This window comes from Gracilinanus agilis, chromosome 3 (assembly GCF_016433145.1).
Source record: "Gracilinanus agilis isolate LMUSP501 chromosome 3, AgileGrace, whole genome shotgun sequence".
NCBI lineage: Eukaryota > Metazoa > Chordata > Mammalia > Didelphimorphia > Didelphidae > Gracilinanus > Gracilinanus agilis.
The window spans coordinates 593,058,041-593,079,899 of NC_058132.1; the positions used below are offsets into that span (position 1 = coordinate 593,058,041).

A 21,859-nucleotide genomic window follows, 5' to 3' on the forward strand; every position below is an offset into this window, starting at 1 on the left:
TGGCTCCAATCATTCTGAACTGTCCTTTGTGAGGAAAAATGATTTCCCTCAGTCCTTTGTTATGTTGTTCTTGAGAGGTGGTCAGTTTGCAGGCTGGGTTGTTCTTCCCTCCCCACCTATTTGTTCCTCCCACCCCTTCTCATTTCTGGGAGGATACTTTCTCTTCATAGCAAGTTGATTTTTCCTAGGATGTGTTCATTATTTTCTTTATGGTTGAACTGCAGATGTAAAGTCCATTTATAACCTCCATTTGCCTTTTTAAAAAGATTGAATCGGGTAGTATTTAGCTCTTTCTCCACATGAAATGAATAAGGCAGTATAGAAGTACCCAGAGTGCTACTCCTCTTAATAGTTAGTATTCTGAGTCCCATAATTAAATAGAAACTTTAGGCCCTTGATACATAAGGCATATGATTGATGGGGGATTGGCTTTCCAAATTTATCTCAACTTTCCACTTTGACTGCTGTCAAGTAGTAATAAAAAGAGAACCCATTTGGGGCTCAATGCGGGATTATAGATTTTGACTGAGGACAGGAAATCTTTCTGTAGGCCCAGCAAAATGAATGTGACTGTTGCATCCTTTCTTTTGATACATTTTTGATGAATGAAATAACCACAGCCACTATATGAATCAATTTGCTCTTATTGTTAGTCATGTCTGACTCTTTTTATCCTCATTTGGAGTTTTCTTGGCAAAGAAATGGGAGTGGTTCGCCATTTCCTTCTCCAACTCATTTTACAGATAAGGAAACTCAGGCAAAAAGGGTTCTGACTTGTTCAGGGTCATACAACTAGGAAGTATCTGAGGCCAGATTTGAACTTAGGATGAGGAACCTTCCTGATTCTGGGCCCTGCACTCTAGCTCCCTGTGTGAATCAATAGGATCCTTATTTGTTAGATATATGTGGCTTGGAACAGCTTGTAAAATGTAATCATTTGTTTGCCTAATGTAAGTAGAGAAGAGAGGTACATATCAGCTGTCACTACTTCAACCCAGAGGGAAGGAATCAGGTGTGTGTTGGTGGTTACTAGATTAAGTAAGGTTGGAGGAGAGGTCACTTTAGTAGTAAAGGAAATACCAATTGTTGAGACAGTAGCTTTATTGTACATATCTGGAAGGGAAGTCAGACTTTTAGGAATGATAGGTTGAGGAAGATTGGAAGTAATAGATTTAAGGAGAACAAGCTAATGAGTACAGTAGGTACTTAGCATGAAAAGCTCAGGGATCCCATTGGCATCTGTTGATGCTGACATCAAAAGGCTGTAGTGTGATTAGAAAGATTTCAAGTCATAGTCATAAAGTGTTCCTATTGTATCTGTTTTTATATCTCTATCACAGACAAGACCAACTTAACCTGCCCCCTAGGAGGGATATACACATACTCTAATAACTGTAGTGTCACTAGGGATTTGATGGCTACATAGGAAATTTTAAGCAGAATGAGCAAGAATGGATCTCTCTCTGCTAAGGAGAATAAGGAAGGCTTCCTGGAGGAGGCAATATTTAACTGAAAACAGTTTCCTCTGTTGTGTTTGGTAGGGGCTGGGAGGGAGGGAAAAGGTTTTTCTTTGCAGCATGAGAAGCTAGGACATACAAAGCTGACTGAGGTGGTTTTTGTTGAGGGAGACATTTTAGTATAGATAGAATGCTGGCCTTGCGGTCAGGAAGACCTGAATTCAGATCAGCTTCAGATGTATACTGACTGTGTGACCCTGGCCAGGACTGTTAGTTTTCTCAGCCTTTATGTCCTCTTCTTTTTTTGTTTTTAAAACCTAATATCTTTATATATATCGTTCTATATTAGTTTTATTTGTTACATGGCCAGGCAGTGGGGGTCAAGTGACTTGCCCAGGGTCACACAGCTAGGAAGTGTCTGAGGCCAGATTTGAACCTAGACCTCCCATCTCTAGTCCTGGCTCTCAATCCACTGAGCCATCCAGCTGTCCCCTTTATGTCCTCTTCTGTAAAATCAGAATAGCAACAGAATCTGCCCCTCAAGATTGTTTTGAGGAATGAATGAGATCATGGATAACGCATTTTCAAACCTTACAGTTCCACACACATGTTCAGTATCGTCATCTTTGCTGAGTCAGGAAAGGAAGCCCTATGTTCAAGTTCTGCTTCTGATGCACATTAGCTGTGGGACCCTGGGCAAGTCCCTGCACCTCCCCATGTACTGACAGGCAATTCAGAGAAGGTGCCCACCTTCATTGATGCAGGAAGTTTCCTCACTAAGTTCCCAATACTGGTGACATCACAGGCCTCCTCCCCAGCCCCACATGATCAGCAAGTGTAAAATGAGAAAATCAGTGCAAACAAAGATAAGTCTTATGACTGCATGTTCAGTGCAGGTGCCAAGACTAAAGATAAGCTTGCCTTGGTTTTAGTGGCCTCGGTGTTAGCTCTTAGTGCACTAGACTCTTGGGAGAGGAGAGCCAACAGAGAATATAAAAGGTTGTATTCGGAAACTTTTTTCCAACTCATCTCTTTATTGTAAATAAACCTTAGTTGTTGGTGTCTGAATGAAGATAATAGCACTAATTTATGGAAGTTTTAAACTTTGGAATTTATTTTTCAATTAATAAGCATTTTTTCCCTTTCCTGCTCCTATCCCCAATTGTTAAAAAAAAAAAAATCACTTAGTTTTCTGTTCTTTTTTACTAGAAAAAAAAAATATGTTTTTCCTCTTACTTCTTTGGAACATAGGCCAAATAGAGATATAGCTTCACAATTCTTTGGGTATAGGCCTAAAATGTTATTCTGAATGACTAGAGTGTGTTGATGTGCCTATTTTCTATAGTCCCTCCAACATTTGTCAATTCTTCATTTTGTCAACTTTGCCAATCTAATGGATATGAGATGAAACCTCAGAGTTACTTTTATTTACAATTTTCCAATCATTAGTACTTTGCATTTTTTTTTCTTATGGCTTTCGATAGCTTAGACTGCAACCTGTACCAGAGTAAAATATAATTGGGAAATGTTTAACAAAATAAAATGCAATACCTTGAGATAATGGTTCATTTGTGGTTTTCTAAAGTCAGTATGTCCCCAGTGGACATTTCTGTTTGGATTTGACAACACTGACTTAGATAATTTCTTTCAAGGACTGCCTGTTCCTATGCTTTCCCCATTTCTCTACATATCTTAGAGATCAGTCTTTTATTGGAGAAACTTGCTGCAAAGATTTTTTTTTCCAGTTAATTTGCTCCCTCATAACTTTAGCTACACATTGATCTTGTTTATGCAAAAACTTTCAAATATTATTTGATAAAAAATTGACCATTTTACCTTTTTGTAATCTTCTCTGTCCTTTGTTTAGTCATGAAATCTTAGCCTATCCCACAATCTTTCTTCTTTGTTCTTTTGTTATTAGAATATGACCTTTTATATTTAGGTCATATATAGCTAATCTTGGAATATAGTATAAGATAGTGATCTAAATCCAGTTTCTACCATAGTATTGCCCAGTTTCCCCAATAGGTTGGTTTTTTTTTGTTTGTTTGTTTTTTTGTCAAATAACAACTCTTTACCCCCTATAATTGAGGTTACTAGGTTTGTTTGATTTCCTGTTACATACTTAATTTTTTCACTAATTAACCTCTATTTTTTAACCAGTATAAAATCACTCTTGATGATCACTGATGGGAAATCTGAGACTGTTGGCCTGTCTACCTGCACTGTTCTGAACTGGGCAAAAGAGCTTAGACAAGATATTTATCTTGTGATTTGTATTTTAATCATTCTTTTTGGTACCCTATGTGACAGTGATGGTGAGCCTTTTAGAGATGGAGTGCCCCCCAGAGACCATCTGCTGTTCCCCCTTTTTTCCTCCCCCCCCCCACACATGCCCCCCACTCCACACAGGGCAGGGAGAAAGCAAGTCAGATGTGGTGGAGAGGGGGAGGGGAGCAGCTCCACCTGAGTCCCTCTATCTTTCTAGTAATGAACAGGGGTCAGGTGGAGAGGAGGGGAGGGAGGCCAAGTGCCTACAGAGAGTCCTCCATGTGCCATAGGTTTGCCATCACTGTTCTGTGACATTTCACATCTTCATTTTAACTAGAAGTTCCTTGAGCATTTTCCCTTTCCTGGGAAGCTTTAGAGCACAATACCTAGAAACAGCAGGAAAAGTTTATGTAATGATTTTTAAATTAAAAGAAAATATTTACAGACCCATCATTTCATTAGTGTTGAGAGCACCTAATGAAAAACTCTCTAGCTATACAGAATGGCACCTACTGTGCAGTTTATAATCTTAGAGCTCCCATGGGGGAAGGGTGAAGATAAGAAATTAAGTATCTTTCTTGCAGTCACACAGCCAGAGTAATTTCTACTTTTCAGCTTGTACACTTGCTTAGAACAAAGTAATTTGTTTCCTCTTTGGCTATAGTATTGTTAGAATTCTTGGAATTTGACAAAGTGAGAGAAAAAAAGAATGAAAATAAGTGGGAATGAATATTGAATCAAGGAATGTGGAAATAGAGGTACTATAGATAGTATTGAGAAGTAAGCCCACCTCTACTGTGTTTATCATCTTCTTCCCCTTTTCTTTGTAATCAACAGACATACTGTTGATTTATAGATAGCTTTATAAATTGTTTCTCCCCAAAAGCAGAATTTGAAAAGGGAAAAAGTTTTCTAAATATCCTTTTATGGATTTTAGAAAGATCTCCGAATTTTAGAAAAATTTAGAAAAAAGCTCTGAGAGCTGGAATGTACCTTAGAAGCTATCTTGTCCAGTCTTTACCTGACTAGAAACCCTTTCAACAATATCTCTAACAAATGGTTGTCCAACTTTTGTTTGAAGACATAACCCATCACTTATCTTCTTTTTTTAAAATAGCTTTTAATTTAACTTTTTCAGTTACAATTTTTTAAACATTAATCACTCATATTCCTTCATACCCCAATAAGCAATTAGGAAAATGTAGCTCTCAATATAGTTGCATAGTCCTGAATGCCCATATTAACCACATCTAAAAATGTCTGCTTCTTTCTGCTTTTTAATCAGAATCCCCTGTTTCTCAAGGCAATCCTTTCTATTCTTAGATAGCTCTAGCTTGGAATTAAGTTTAGAGGGCTCAGTTTGTCTCTGTGCAATTCTTCCTTCTTTCTCCTAGTTCTGCATCTTGGGCCAAGGAGAACAGAGCTTGTTCCATGACAGCCCTTTACCACTTTGAAGACTAATAGCTATCTGGTTTCCTCTACATTTTCTCTCTTTGAGGCTTACCACTCTTTCTTCATTGATCCTTGTCCATCATGTTTGTTCCCTTCATTGGCACTATTTAGAAGACTACCCTTGACGTGTTTTGATCAGGAAAGAATATCACAGGACTTGTTATCTCGTTCTGTCCTAGACACTGCCTCTCACTGACCTCCAAATAACAGAACCTTTTTGTGGCTACCCTGACACATTGTTGATTCATGAAGCTGCGTTTCACTAAGAGTTGCAGCTCTTTTTCCATAAGTGCCCTTGTTCAGCTACACTTTTCCTACTTTGTATTGGTAAGACTCATATTTGGAATGCTAGCATTTATAGCACTGGGATGTTTAGATATTTTTAGATCTGTGCTCTGTCATAAGCCTAGTAGTTGTCCCTCCTAGCCTGATGTCATCTGCAGATTTAATAATCATGCAATCTGTGCCTTCATCCAAGCCATTTGACAGGTAGTGTGGTATATCAGGAGTGCTGGCCCTGGAGTAAGGCTGACTTCAGTTTAAATTCTGCCCCAGATACCCACCAGCTGTACAACTCTGTGGAGACCATCAACATCTTTGAACTTTAGTTTCTTTATCTATAAAATGCTGATAACAATAGCACCTATCTCACAGCATTATTGTGGTGATCAAGTGTAGATAATTTGTACTTTGTAGATAAAAAAGTAGATACAATACAAATAGTAGATAGATACAAAGTAGATAAAAAGTACTTTGAAACCTTAGCATTCTTTATGAACACTCAGTGGATAAAGGACTAAAAGTCCTAAAGTCAGGAATACCTGAGTTCAAATCCTCCCTCAGATACTTATTAGTTCTGGGACCCTAGACAAATTACTTAACCTCTGATTGCCTCAATTTCCTCAAAATAGAGCTAGCAGCAATATCTACCTCACAGGTTTATTGTGAGGACCAAATAAGATAATATTTGTAAAGTACTTAGCATGGGATCTGGCACATTATAGACAATGTATAAATGCTAACTATTATTGTTGTTATTATCTACTAATATTATTGATAAAAACGTTGATACTAGAGGCCCAGGGAAGATGCCACTGGTCATTTGGTTTGTTCTGAATCCATCAGACTTGACTGTTGTCAAGCATCTATCTTTCCATCTCAAACCATAGACATAATATAAGAAACTGTGTTTTGCTAAAATCTATGTGTACTCTATTAATAGCATTTGAGCAATCTCCCTATCTTATTAATCCTATCAAGAAAGTATATGAAGTTAGTCTAGCGTGACCTTTAAAAAAACAAATTGCTTTTGATAGCTTTTATTTTTATATCATCCCAATGTATCATGTTGTTCTTCCCTTCCCATTAAGAACTTAAAAAGAGTAAAGTTCAGGAAAATGAGTTGCAATACATTGAAATAATATGACATGATATTCATTGTTCTGTAATCATAATCCTCCCACCTTTGCTAAGATGTATGAACTGGCACCTTTTCATAGTTTATTTTTGAGACCAAACTTGGTCATAATAGTTTCACAGTATTCTGTTCCAGTCGTTCTTCTCATTTGTTATTGTTGTTATGTATGTTTGTTTTCCTGGTTCTGCTTCCTTCACTTTGAATCAGTTTATATTTCTTTCCATGCTTCTCTGTTTTCATCTTTCATTAATTTGTAATTTTGGGCAAGTTACGTAGCCTCCATTTCCTTGTCTGTAATGGGTGAGGCTTGACTAGCTGGCTCCCTGGTCTCTTTCAATAATTGAGCTGTCATCCTAACATCCTGTCATGTCTTATAGTCAAGTAATACCTCATTACGTTTACAAATCACAATTTGTTTAGAAATTTTCCAGTCAAAAGACATCTACTTTTATTTCCAGTTCTTTGCTACTATAAAGAATGCTGCTATAAATATTTTGTTGTATGTGTGGTCCTTATTTTTGATCATTGATCTCCCTAGGATATATGCCTTTCAGAGGAATCTCTGGGTTAAATAACATAGACATTTTAGTTATTTTCCACATAATATCCAAAATGATTTATTAGGACAGTTGGACCAATTATAAGCTCCACCAAAGATTCATTAGTGCTGTTGGGCATGGCGGATCACTGTTTCACCTTTTAAGTGTTCACAACCCTCCCCTTATTAATTTGCCCTAGAATTTTGCTACAAATAGAAATTAAGGACATTTTTCTATAGTTTGCAGAATACCTCCTCTTACTTTTTAAAAAGTTGGTACAACCTTTGCCCTTTTCAGACTTGAGGTACCTATCCTACTTGTTAGGAGTTTTTAGAAATTACTGATTTGGGGGGCAGGTAGGTGACTCAGTGGATTGAGAGCCCGGCCCAGAGATGGGAGGTCCTGGGTTCAAATATGACCACAGTTACTTTGTAACTGTGTGACCCTGGGCAAGTCACTTGACCCCTACTGCCTAGCCCTTACCCCTCTTCTGCCTTGAAACCAATACACAGTATTGATTCCAAGACTGAAAGTAAGGGTTTAAAAAAATCACTGATTTCAACAATCACATTTGTAAGTTTTTTTTAAATTCTAGATATCATTCACCTACCTGGTCCTGCTTAGAGACCTATACTCCTGGAGTGCAGCTGGATGATGCCTCCCTGATTTTTCATTTCCTTGTAATCATTTTTGTTCTTTCCTAGTTTTAGGAGAGAAATCTATGTGGTAGCTTTCAGATGGTGGCTATAACTAACTATGAGATTTTTCACTTACTGAAGTGAGCAGCTCAGAAGGAAGGGACTGACAGAAGATTAGCATCCCTTGCCCCAAAGAGGACCACAAATTCACTACTGCTGCTATCAGAGAATGGAGTCTAGTATCCCTACCAGTACCAATGCTTATTTCAGTTTTCTTCTGAGAGATTTCAGTTGCCAGTTGCTACATGTGTGTAAGAATTGCAAGGGTAGAAATTAAATCTGATTTTGGAGATGGATCCAGCTGTGAGGATGACTGTATGCATGATCTTTCCCACTTTTATAATGGGAAACAGTTTAACTCAGAAAGCTTTGTCAGCATTGGTGGGAGGTGACTAGGTAGTGTTTGACAGCAGCAGCACGTGGGTCATACAACATCTTCCCAGCACTGTTCATAAAGTCATTGCTACTAAAGATGTTTCAGACTTACTGGGGAAAGTGATTCCCGGGACAATGATTTAGGGTTGGAGGGGCATAATCTTCTAAACAAGTTACAAAATATCATTGTATGGTTGGTAAATTCTTATAAAACTTCATTTTGACTTGAATGAATTTCTAGAAAAACCATTAATTATTTTGATTGAAACTGAGATTGAGAAATTACTATGTATTAGTAATAGCTAGAATCAGTGAATTGTGTCTTCATTTTAAGGTGATGCAAAAACTTTGGAACCAGCAAGTGTATCTTTGGGTCAACATGACCTCTCTGAATGCCCCATGTATTTTTACTGAGAAAGAAGAGAAAGTCCTCATTTCTCTTTTCCTTTCTCAGAAGTGGTGGTAGGCAGAGCATCTAGAGCACATAAGTTGACCTCCAGTGTCTTCATTGTCTTCTGACAAGTTATTCTCAGTAAGAGAATGTTAGGACAAGAAATAACTAGAGATTAATCAGCCTGTATTTAGTGAGCTCTTACTGCCTACTGGATTCTGGGGATATAGATCAAGGAATGAAACTATTCCTGCTTGCAAGAAGCATATATTCAAGCAGAGGTCATCTGATACCAGACTGACTTAGGTTAGTGTAGTGCTTTTAGAATTTCCAAGTGCTGTATGTGGTAGGCAAGAGATGGGTTATCTTCTTCATTTTATTGCAGGCAAGGAAGACATAGCCCAGAGAGCTTAAGTATCTAATCTATGGTCACATAAACTAATATGTGTTGTGACTGGGATTTGAACTCAATTGTTTTTTTTCTACTTTATCACACAGTAGGTTGTCTCATTGAATAGATGAGATGCCAAAAGATGCCAAAGCTCATAAAGGTTAGAGGTGGATCTCAAAATTAGATCTTCTGAATATGAATCTGGTGTTCTTTCTGGTAAACCACATCTATAGAGCCTTTTGTATTTTTTAAAAATAGATAACTTATACTTGATTTTAAAGCACATTTGGGGAAAGAGAATAGAAAGGAATTATAGAACTGCGAAGTGGTCTATCTTGCTCATTCTTAAAAGTTTTGTTTCTATAACTTTTTTTACATCTTCGTGGTTAAAATGATATAACTTTGTAAAACCATTTTTCTTGACTTGTGTACTTATTCCTTCAAAAATTCTGATTCATAGCCATTTCCTCCCAGTGTATCTTCCATTAATTTTATTCATATAATTGCACTGCTCCTGCTACCTTAGTTCTAAATGCTTGTCATTTTAGAATTTATTTTGCCTTTTAGTGCTTTATGGAGAACTGAATTCTTTGTATATATTGTTTCATTCTATTACTCTTCAATTAATAGAATCACTGCTGGACTTGGAGTAATGAAGATCTTTGTTCTATCCCACTGTAGACATTAGCTCTGTGATCAGAGGCAGATCAGTTAACAGATTTGCTGAGTTTTTAGTTTTCCCATCTGTAAATGTTTTCTAATAATTTCACTACCCATTTACTACAGGATTATTAGGAAGAAAGCATTTTGTAACCTTAAATTGTGAATTTTTTATTATTGGTTTTAATAATGATATTAATTTTGCTTAGAACATTATACAGTATCTTGTTAGTTATTTCTAGTATCTTTTATTATTTTGGTTAATGTAAAATATTAAGCATAATGATGTTTAGTTTTTAAAAACTGGCTCTTTGCTGTTTAATCTATCCTCGTACTTTTATGTATGTGTTTTTATAGACTTTTGTAAATCTCTTCCTATATTAAATAACACAATTATAATATAATCTCTTTGGGGTCCTATTTTGTGCCTTAGGACTTTTTATTGTCTTGTCATATCAGTTTTTAATGTGATGTTTTTTCTTATGCTCTATTTTGTAAACTTTTACAGGCTTTTTATATTTCCTAACTAAAAATTCATCTATAATTATCATTATGTATTTCTTCATCTAATGTGTAAGTGTCTGTGTGTGTGTGTCTATATGTGTGTATATCTGTCCAATTTTATGTCTCCCATACAGTGCCAAGCAGAGTTACTGCGTAATTGGTAAATACTTGATAAATATTTGATAGAAAAGATTAATGCAACCAGAGTGCCTTAGATTGCCTTTTACTTGCTCTGTCAGACCTGTCGTGGCTGTATGATACTCTATAGCTGACCCTAGAAGCAAAGAGATTTCTGGTTTCTAAGGTAACGCTCAAGACAGCAAAGTAATTATTTTACTATATCAAGAATATTTGACATTTCTCAAATAATAGTTTTTTAAGATCTTTTGTTTCCAATAGCATCTGTTTCCCATTCTGTTGTGTTTGGATGATCTGATGATTTAGAGATAGTTTGCCTTCTTTGGAAAAAAAAGTAGAAATGACTTTGCAGTTTATTTTGTAAAAGCTGGGTATTATGGAAGCAGTATGTATAATCAATTAAACACTGAATGATGTGGTTAGTTAGCTTGTACTGTACTGGTAACACAGTTATGCTGAGAGTTGTGCTGAAAAACCTGGGTGTGAGAGGAGCTTTTTTTTTTTTTTTTTTTAATATTATTTCTGGTTTTGCCTAAGGGGGAAATGGGAAGGGAATAAGCATTTATATGTGTCAGACACCCTGCTAAGCACTTCACAAATATTATCTCATTTGATCCTTAAAACAATCCTGCAAAGAGGTAGGTGTTGTTATTATCCCCATTTTTTAATAGAGAAAAAATGAGGCAAACAGAGTTATGTGACTATAATGTCTGAGGCTGAATTTGAACTCATGTCTTCCCAACTCCAGCTCCAGAAGGCTTTCTGTCCTATGTAGTAACTTCTAATGATGCTAGCACTATCATATAGTTTTGGACAAAATTTGGCTTCTGTGTTAACCATAAGCTATTATTATGGTGATAAGTGAGTTAATAATGATCCTTGCTTTTTCCCAATTTCATGAGGACATTTGGGGAATTAACTTCCCAGCAAAGATTTTGAACAGATCATCCTTGATTCTCAGTCTTTGTAGAGTTATGATCACAACCTTCATAATGCACATTCTCCCAAATTCTACTCCTTTCCCCCTCAGCCTTCTTTAATAAAAAACATTACTAGGCATTTATCCTCATTGTAAAGAATTTACAAAGAATTGTAAAGAAAATTTGTATTGTTTTGAAACATGCCCCTTAGATAATTGCAGAAATCTTAATCTTACAAAACCAAGGTTGAGAATCCCTATATTTTTTCAGTTCATAGTAATGACTCTTTTCCCTCCAGCCAAAAGCTTACTCATAACCACTAATTTTCTAGATGTACATGAACTTGTTAGACTTGCTAATTATTTTCTTCCACATGCCCATTATCAGCTGACTTTTACAAATCCAATTATGTTCAGTACTGTAATTGTATATCTCTGCTTACACTCACTGAAGAACCTCACCTTTCTCCAGTCTCTTTACCTGGGTCCAGTTTTCTGTATGACATGAACTATTTTATTGGGAATAAAATGGGGTGGGAAGAAAAGATGGAGCCATTCCTCCCCCCTCCCCCGACCAAAGTGATAGTACAGCTTTGTTGAGACAGTTTGCATTTGGATATATTCAGATTCTCTAACTTTTAAATAACTGGTTAACCAAGGTTCTTGTGTATATTTTAATATATTATTATTTCCTGGTCATGTCATGTTAGTGCCCAGAATTAACCTCCTCTGGGTCTGCCATCCATAACCTTTAGATTCTTTGATTTATAGTGTTTTCCTACCCTGATTCTTTTGAGAATGTAGTCGATTCTATTTTGCTTTTTGAAATTTCTATTTTTCATTAGCAAGAATTACAAATTCTAAACTATTTAAATAAGACATTGAAATCCTGATATTGTTGTTTGTGCCTAAAAGTATGCTTCTTAAGAACCTCACAACAACTCACTGATTTTTTTTTTTTTTTTTTTTTTTTACTGTACTAATGAGAAGTCAGAAGGTGCTGAGTTGATTTTGCTACTTTTGCTGTTGGGATCTTGAATAAATCTTAGGGACTTCTCTGGGTTTCAGGTTTTTTTTCATCTTGTGTGTATATGAAACTAGAGAATAAGATGATAATGAGATCACATTAAATATTTTGTTAACCAAAATAAATGAAAGAGGGTTAACTCATCTTCCTGAAATCTCATTCTTGTCTGTTAGCATTTTATCATAGTAGAGAGGTGATGGAGTATATAATAGAAAGGATTTGGGGTCAGAGAAACTAATGTGAGTCTCTGTGCTCTCATTAGTACAAATAAAGCTGATAATACTTGTACTGAAGTGGTTGTTGTGAGGAAAGTTCTTTGTAAACCCAAATTAGTATCTAAATGTGAGAATTGATATGATGATTTTTTTGTTCACTCATTTTTCATGTGTTCAATTCTTTGTGATTCCATTTCGGGTTTTCTTGACAAAGTTACTGGAGAGGTTTGTCATTTTCTTCACTTCATTTTGTGTTAAGTGACTGGCCCAAGGTCACACAGCCAGTGAGTGTCTGAAGCTGGATTTGAACCAAGGAAGATGAGAATTCCTGACTTATCCCTGGTGCTCTATCCACTGCCATTTAACTGCCTTATTGATTTTATTATTACACTGATAATAAAAATTAGTTTCCAAATGGAAAGCATTAAATGGTATATATGCCACTACATATATATTTTTATTAATTAGGTTGGTGGGATAGAGATTGAATGCATAAACAGTACATAAAGTAAGGAGCCAGGTAGGGTATGTCAATCCAACCCAGATTATATGAGTGAAAGTCCCATATGAATATACATGGATATGTAGGTGCATGTCATTTATAGCAAACTTGACATGTTAAAATGTGAACTTACCCCAAGAAAAAGAAAAAGAGAGAAAAGTTAGGAAATTCTACTCTGTTTACAGTATTTTTTTTTAAACCCTTGTACTTCGGTGTATTGTCTCATAGGTGGAAGATTGGTATGGGTGGGCAATGGGGGTCAAGTGACTTGCCCAGGGTCACACAGCTGGGAAGTGGCTGAGGCCGGGTTTGAACCTAGGACCTCCTGTCTCTAGGCCTGACTCTCACTCCACTGAGCTACCCAGCTGCCCCCCATTTACAGTATTAAAAATATGATTAGATTTGCCAACAATTCTATTTACTCACACCTTTTCAGGAATATATCAATGCTAGGAAGTGAGCTCAGCTTGTATTTGTGTGTTCTTGACATTTGAATAGAGTATTATAGTAATGTGTGAGTGTCTATCTTAGGAGAAACAAAGACTGCTTTTCAATCATTCTTTTAGTGTTAAAAGTAGTTAATATTTGTTTTAAAAAGAACATTTGCTGCATTATATTGAACAGTGTATGTCTTATTCTCATACATGTGAAGTTTTTCCCGAATAAATTTTTTCATATAAATCCAGCATTTGAATGTCTTGTCTCCCAAATAGCTATCTTGTATTTTAAAGTTCATGTTCCACTGTGGATAGTATGTATTTATAGTATTTATATATCTAGGTGTTTCTCTCTCTCTCTCTCTCCCCCCATCTATAAGATATAAACCATATACATACATGACATGAACATATGTATCCATAGCCATGAATATTTGGAGACCTCTGTAGTTTAACACAACTAAATTGCATGCCTATGCCCAGAAGTGAAAGTACAAAATGTTTTTCAGAACATAGAAAGTATATTTTTCTGAATTTATAGGAGTGCAGCATTTAAACACACATATGCTTGTAAGACATCACTGTAAATGTTTTAATGTAACAAAACAGATGACTTTTCACTGGAGTTCTCTTTGTTGTATGTTGAAATGTTGAATTGAACTCAGTATGCATTTTTGGTCACTTTATTGTGCCCCTCCCTCCAAAAAAGGCCCAAATGTGTATGTCACCTGATCATCCTTAACCATTCCAATCACATACAAGGTCTCATCCTTGTGTTTTGAAAGCCACAATGCACCCTTTTATTCATAGCTCTTGTGAATGTTGCTGAAGAGTACACAAAGTGCAGCTTGGGTTGCATTTCTCAAAGAACACTGGACTGGTCACTAGGAGGCCTGAGTTATAGCCCTGGATTCTGTCATTTATTAGTTAGTGACTGTGTGATATCGCTTCATCCCTCTGCACCTTGATTTCTTCTGTAAAATAGAGACCATGCCACCTCTTGTGCTTACCTAATAAGGCTATTGCAAGGATCAACCGCAGGCTTGTGAGAGTAAGAGAGCTCTTCAAACTGCAAATTATCTTTATTATGTAAATATAGTGCTAAAATAAATTAATCCATGGAATATTTCAGGAAGAAATATGGCAATTAAGAAAACATATGAGTAAAAAGCAAAGCACTTGACCATCCTTGCCTACCCACCAACCAACAGTTCTTTGCTTCTTCTTTTAACCTCCTTTCTTCCTTCCTCCTCCCTTCCTCTCTCCTCTCCTCCATTCCTCCCTCCCTCCCTTCTCCCTTTCTTCCTTCCCTCCTTTCCTTCCTTCCTCCCTCCCTTCCCTCTTACTTCTTCTCTTCCTCCCTTCTTCCCTCCCCCCTTAGTTAGGACTTTATGGATGCCTCATTGTGATTTCAGCCCTCTTAAAACCAAGTAATATTTTCAGTGCAAGAAGAATTTAATAAAAATTTCATTTTAGTATTCCTAGTGTCTGAGGCAACATAGTATAGTATATATAGAAGAGAAACTTTGGAATTGGAAAGCTCCGGGTTCAAGTCTTGTAGCTAGTACACATCCAGTTACCGTGATAGTTCCATAAGACCAGGCTGCCAAATGTTCATGAGTAGAGAGAGTTTCTATATCAGGAAGTTCCCTAGACCGTTGTAATCACAGATATGGATCAAAATTTTGCATTGTTTCTTCTATTTTAGTGTTTAGCTTAAATACTATCAAAGGTTTTTCTCATTTCATTGAGACCATTATTGAAATAACAGCATATAACAATTGGTGTGAGATGTATAATACCCTAAGAGTTTGGAACATGATATTTCTCTCTTTGATTGTTCATATTATTGTTGAGTTCATTAAGAGATGATCAGTTACTAACAATGGGGAGCCTACAGTTACTAATTTCCATCTTGTGGTTGCTAATTTTGAAAGTAGGAGATTGAGGAAGAGATTTCTGAGTGACTAATAAAAACACCATGACTCTATTGGCAGGAGTTTCTAACCTGGTGTCTGTGAATTTATTTTTTTTATATTTTAGTAACTATCTCAATATAATTGGTTTCTTTCATAATTTTATTTTATGCATTTAAAAACATTTTTTTCTGAGATGTTTTACCAGATTTTTCTAAAACCTTGTTTTATGGCTTTATTATAATTGGTATTGTGTAAAGCCTCTTGAATTTTTTAACATGGAAAGTAATAATAAATTTGAAAAATATAGTGGATTTTTTCCAGGTATTACATAGCATAATATTTATACACTTAGCTATATGTGTTAAGGCAAATTTAAAGAATACTGAATGTTTTTAAAATAGACTTTTAATAGCCATTTAAATTTCCTTATTTAAAGGCATAACATTTGGAATCACTTAGGCTGGATTCAAACCCCTCAGCCCTACCATTTGCTGCCTCTTTGATCTTGGGCAAATTGTTTATTCTTTTCAGACTCAGTTTCCTCATCTGTGAAACAAGAGAGTTGGACTTGATAATCTCTAATGTTACTTCTAGTTCTAAATCTGTAAGACTGTAATATGAATTTTTCAAGGGGTATAAGGTATCCCTAGTTATGATCTTACCAATGTTTTTGTTGTTTTAAAATGATCCTGTTTTCTTAGGATTGTGATTTCCTTCATTAAGGCATATAGCATAACCCTGAGAAATTCTGGAGTTTGTAGAATCTTAGTTCATTTATTGGAATACTAGCCTATTTGTGGAAGTATTAAGATTTATCCAGTAAACACATATATGTCAAAATCTTTTTATCATTTTGACCTGAAATTTTGTTTTAAAAGATCCACTTTGTTTATAATATCAAGATTTCTTGTATTACCAAATGCCAAATGTTAAGGGAAAATAATCGTATAGAGCAGTCAGGTATATAAAAGTCAAATAATGTTTACTTTTAACATAAATTATTAAAATATGTTAAAGGTAACTTGATGAAAATGGCATATTGCCTTTTTCATGTGTTTAAATGAGCTGTTATAGTATAAATATGTGGATTTTAAAATATGAATTATTAAAATAATTTTTATTAGCCCTGATATGTTTTTGTTTTGCTTTTTCAGGTGGCATTTGAATAAAGATTTCTTTTATTATTCACATTTAACTTAAATTTGTACCATCATTGGGTGTGATGTTAATGACAATTGAATAAGTGATTTTACTATTTAATGTTTTGTGTATATTAAACTAAAATTTATAAAATATAAATTTAAAAATATAATCTTAAGATAGTCTTGGAATAATTGTGCACATGTATATTATTACTAAAACTTATGCTTAATCTTTTTAAATTTTTGAGATTAAAAGAGAAGTTCTAGCAGATTAAATTAGTACTTTTTTTGTGGAGAAAGTGGTATAAAAGTGAATCAGCGCCCCTGTGAAAGAAATAAACATATATTTGAAAAGCATTTAAAAAAGTTTTAGATGTATGATTTCATTAAGACAAATAAACCTTAAAAAATTAAATTATTTCTGCCACTCTACATTTTTATACAAATATGTAAAACTTATTTTTTGAAAATATTTTGTTTTATTAACCAAGATTTAAAAGAAACTACCATTTTAATAAAACCCAGTGAATCTTAAGATCTCTTGTAAATGTTTTGGGGTCAAAACTATGACATTATTAGGACTAATTGCACCTATTTCTGACTTACTTATATTGCAAGAGGTTGAGATGATGATTTAGTATTTAATCTCCAACAAAGTCCAGGTTTTTTGTTTTCTTTTGTTTGTGGTAATAGGGTTCTGAAGCAACTGCTATTTAAGATTTTAATGATAAGTCTCTACCAAGACTAAGTTCTCCATACCTGTAGATCTTCAGCCTGTGAAAAACAGATTTGCTAATTTTGCAACTTACATGACTATCCAGTGATGTTGTAGCATGGTAATTGACTATTTCATGTTACAGATTTTTGCATGAAATCATTATGTGACTAAGTATTAATATTTTGACATATTACTGTTGCCTCTAATCATGCATACAAGAAAAGAAGCTAGCATTGTTTTTATTTTTTTATTGTTACCATATACAATATTCTAGGAATTTTCAGCATATTATCAGTTCAGCTGTAATTCCAGTTTTGTTTCACAAGAATCTGTGAAATGGTCTTTGTTGCCTGCCATTAAAATTTAAATCAATATCTTTAACACCCTCTTGCAGTCTCATTTGGTGCTCTAAAAATCTGTTTTAGTTGATCTGCAAGTCTATTTTGTGCTGAGTGCTTACATTTTCAATTCAGCTGCTTTGTAAATTTTTTCCGTAAGCAGACAGTTTTAAAAATCTTGTATTCTGTTAAAATATTTTTATCATCATAAAAGTGCAATAATGTACATGCATGTTTATCGTGCAAATGCCCAAGACATTTTATATTCGATTGTGATTGAAAAATCACCTGAAAGAGAAGAAAACAACAAATAGCAAAAACATTCAATATTTATTTACAGTATTTAGAAGATAAGTTTGTTTCTGTTTCAGTTGCAGGATTTGTCCAGTATGAATAGCCCAGAGATGGATGCCATAGATAGAATTTACATACCATTAGCTCACAGTAATTCATTAGCAGCAGAGCTCTGTGGTACAGAGCTAGTTAGGCATGTTATTTGTGATGTCTGGATGCTGTATTTTAACAAGGTTTACTGGCTTCATGCTTGTTGCCTTTGTCTACTGACAGAAGTAATTACTTGATAAAATGAAGTGCATCGCTGTGAACAATTGACCCTTTGGAACAATCGAGACTGGTCAGCAGTCTAAAGCCACATTTTAAAGCCATCATAATAGCCTCAAACTTAAGAGTTTCCAGGGTGCAGACAAAGGTATTGTCTTCCTTTAGCACAAGTCGTGTGCCATTTTCAGACTTTATGAAGTATTTAAATTGAATAATATTTGAAGATATTGAAAACTCCTCTGGAAATCCATCTAGCCGACTCTTAGACACCAGTACAATGCGAGATTTAATTTTTGTTATAAAATCAGGAGCATTACAAAAGATTCTCAAACCTTGTGAGCGATCGTGGTTATCAGTGATTTCCAAGAAAGTAGTCTCTCTGGATGTTAGCTGTTCTTTTTCCCACCTTGATTTCACTTCTTCAGCCAGCCCTTTAAGCTGAAAGAATTCTGCCTCTTGGGCCAGGAGTTGATTTTCTCGAAATCCTTCTGGTAGTAGAAGTTCTCCATTCCGTAAGAAGTTCAGAACATGTCGGAAAAGGAGTCCATCCCTGTCTATGAAGTAGTGACCATCTGCATCAAGGGGGCAAAGGATTTTTCCATTGACTATACCTTCAAGGAAAGTATCTGGATACTTGGTCAGTGTTTGTTTTTGAGTAATATACAAATATCCACCAACATTGAGAGTCGTCAGCATTTTGCAGCTCTTTCCTTGATCAGTACCTTCAGGGCTGTTGTGTTTCCCCTCATAGTCTTTTTCTTTTTCTCTCCTGTTTATTTTACGTTCCATTTTCAAAATCACTGCAGCTTCTTGTTCCTGGCTCCGAGAGAGCTTTTTAAAAAGCACCACCACCACCACACAAACACGCCTTTATTCAGCTCCAGCTCCAGCTCCGTGATGGAATGGAAATGCTGGCAACCTCGCATGAGCTGTCAGCTCCGTTTTGCAGTAGGTGGCGTATCAGCTATGTATGCAGGAGGTTTCAGGAGTAAGACTGAAAAAGAAAATTTGCATTTAACTGTATGAGGGCAGAGATTGGTTACAAAAACATTTTTGGATATTTTCTTTGCAGGCGTGAAAGTTAGATCATTCTGAATATTTTATGCACTTACCACTAAGTAGGCCATGTTTTCTTTTTAACAATACAGGTAAAATGTGAACCTTGCTTTTAGAATCAAAAGACCTTTTAAATTGTCAAACCAGTAGTGTTTTGTATTAATAAATCATTTAGAGTAATTCAGAATTTTTACTATACTATCACTTTTGGAAACTAGGTATCAAATTAATGTTTTTGTTTTAGATTTCAGGGACACTAGATAAGAAAGAAGAATAGAAATATGTGGATAGCTTTGTAATCTATAAGCTTTACTTAGGACACTTACTGCATAGTGTTAATCTCTTTCTCTCTCTCTCTCTCTCTCTCTTTTTTTTTTTTAAATTAGGAGAGCTACTCTTGTTGTTTGTTTTATAGTTATCAACTTGTTTTAGCATGGCATTCTAATTGCAGTTTCCTCAACAAGAGAGATGATTTCTATGTTTTCTTTGGATGTTAAGGTCTTTTTAATTTTTAAAGTAAAAATCAGGGAAGAGAAATTCAGTAATCATTTATACTTGGTGTTCTGCTTACCCTGACTAGAGAATCTGTGTAATATTGAGTCTAAACAATTGCTCAACAAAGACTCAGGCTGCTGTAGCTTGAGTATAACATCACACTATATATAACCAGAATGGATATAGTATGGAGGAGGGGAGAAGGGAAGAAAGCAAAGTGATAACAAGGAGTGGCAAATTGACATAACTTGGCATAAGACACAATAAACTAGTTTATCCCCTGTCAAATAAATTTTAATAGATCAGGAAAAATGGAAAGCACTCCCAAATGCTATTTTTTCTCCCTTCTGAAAAATACTTGTTTGAGTCCTTTGAGTAAAAAAATGAACCCTTCCTCCCCGCCTGCTTTCTGGGGGCACAGTAAATATAAATTGCTTTTTAGAACAGCGAAGGAAGCTAAGCCTGTGACCCAAGGATGAGAATTTGCTTAGGTTTTTGTGCCTAAGATTTCAAGTTTGTTTATTTGTAGTCATTTGTTTGACATATTTGCTTAATTTGAGGAAATAAACTAAATAGTTCTTAATGAATGCAGTTACCTTTATATTATAATTTGTTTCTCTAGCAACAAGAAATGTTTTCTATATATTATTAAACCAACCTGATGTAGTTTGAATCTTTTTCTTGTGAAAATGTATTTGTTTAATATTATTTTATCAGTAATATTATAAAATAATTTTCTATTTAGTAATTGTAAAGTGTCTATAAATGTATTATTTCCTTGTTATATGATGGAGGATTAAAAAATTATTATACTTTCTTTAGAAAAGTCTCAAAAGGGGGCAGCTAGGTAGCTCAGTGGATTGAGAGCCAGGCCTAGAGATGGAAGGTCCTGGGTTCAAACCTGGCCTCAGATACTTCCTAGCTGTGTGCCCCCTGGGCAAGTCACTTAACCCCACTGCCTAGCCCTTACCTCTCTCTTGCCTTATAACTAACACATAGTATTGAGTCTAAGACAGAAGGTAAGGATTTATTTTTTAAAACTAAAAAAAAATAGTCTTAAAGAAGTTTCTTATATCTTAATATTTTATGGTCAGTTTTCACAGAAATTGTTTAGAGTTATTATCTTTAATCATAATAATCATAACGTACATTTATAAAACATTTAACAGTTTTGCAAAACACTTCCCTCATAACCAGTCTGGAGAAGGTGGTATAAATATTGTTATACCCATTTAAAGATGGGAAAACTAAATCTCAAACTAATTAATTTGCCAAAGATAATAACTCTGACACTTTCTGAAATGGGAATTGAATTAATCTCTTCTGAATCCTCATCAGACGCTTTTTCTACCTCTTTAAGTTAGGAGGGAAAGTTCAAGGATTAGGAAAACCAGGGCACAGGTAATCAGTCAAACATTTATTAAATAGCAACTATACAATAGGTATCATTCATATATAAAGTTACTGAGGATACAAAGACAAAAAACAATATTTCTGCTATCAAGGAGTTAATGTGCTATTATGGGACTCAGTATGTGCACAAAAACATATACAAAATAAGTATAAGGGAGTGTTGTCAACCACTATTTCCAGGGAAATTTTTCAACATAATTTAAATAAATCCATCATTACTACTTAATTGTGGGCTTATTTAAATTATGTTGCAAATTGGTTGTGGAAAACATATTTTACCAAAGTAAAATGACAGATGATAAATACATGTATGTTTAAATGGCTCTCCTAGTCTTTTATCCTCCATGTTGGTTATTATCATTCACTCTTCCAACTTAAATTCTAGTTGCTATCTTTTGTTTTAGAATCATCTTTATTTATATATCCTTTCCTCTTCAGTCATCCCTTACCAGAGAATTAAATGAGAGGGGAAAAAATCAGTTCAGCAGAATAACCCACATAAACGCATCTACTTTTTAAAGACTGATTTATTTGCCTTGTGTTTCAAAAGTAGTCATCTCTATTTAAAATAACAAAAGTAGCTCTTAGAAAGAAAAACTAGTCACTTATTGGACATTCACCTATTGTAGTATTCCTTCTGCATTGGCCATCAGTCCTTGCCCCAGAACAGTGCTAGAAGGTACTCTGGTTAGACGAGAAGTAAGCTATGTATATACAGATACACATTTATCCTTATATTTCTTTTTGAATTCCTTCTTTGTTTCTCTGTGTATCATTGTCTCCTAACTTTTTCCTTTTTCTGTTCTGGAGACTTTTCTTCCCAG

At 35.0% G+C, this 21,859-nt stretch overlaps 2 protein-coding genes across 3 annotated transcripts in view; one reads left to right on the plus strand and one right to left on the minus strand.

The window, feature by feature from the left end:
- GTF2F2 (general transcription factor IIF subunit 2) overlaps positions 1 to 21,859 on the plus strand; it is a 161,792-nt gene that overhangs the window by 51,643 nt on the left and 88,290 nt on the right. The window lies entirely within an intron of this gene.
- KCTD4 (potassium channel tetramerization domain containing 4) lies at positions 18,084 to 18,860 on the minus strand. Its single transcript, XM_044670621.1, has one exon. The coding sequence runs from the start codon at positions 18,858 to 18,860 to the stop codon at positions 18,084 to 18,086; it is 777 nt and encodes a 258-aa protein (XP_044526556.1).

Excerpts from the sequence above, each read along its gene's own strand:
- KCTD4 (XM_044670621.1), bottom strand. The coding sequence starts at position 18,860 with ATGGAACGTAAAATAAACAGGAGAGAAAAAGAAAAAGACTATGAGGGG.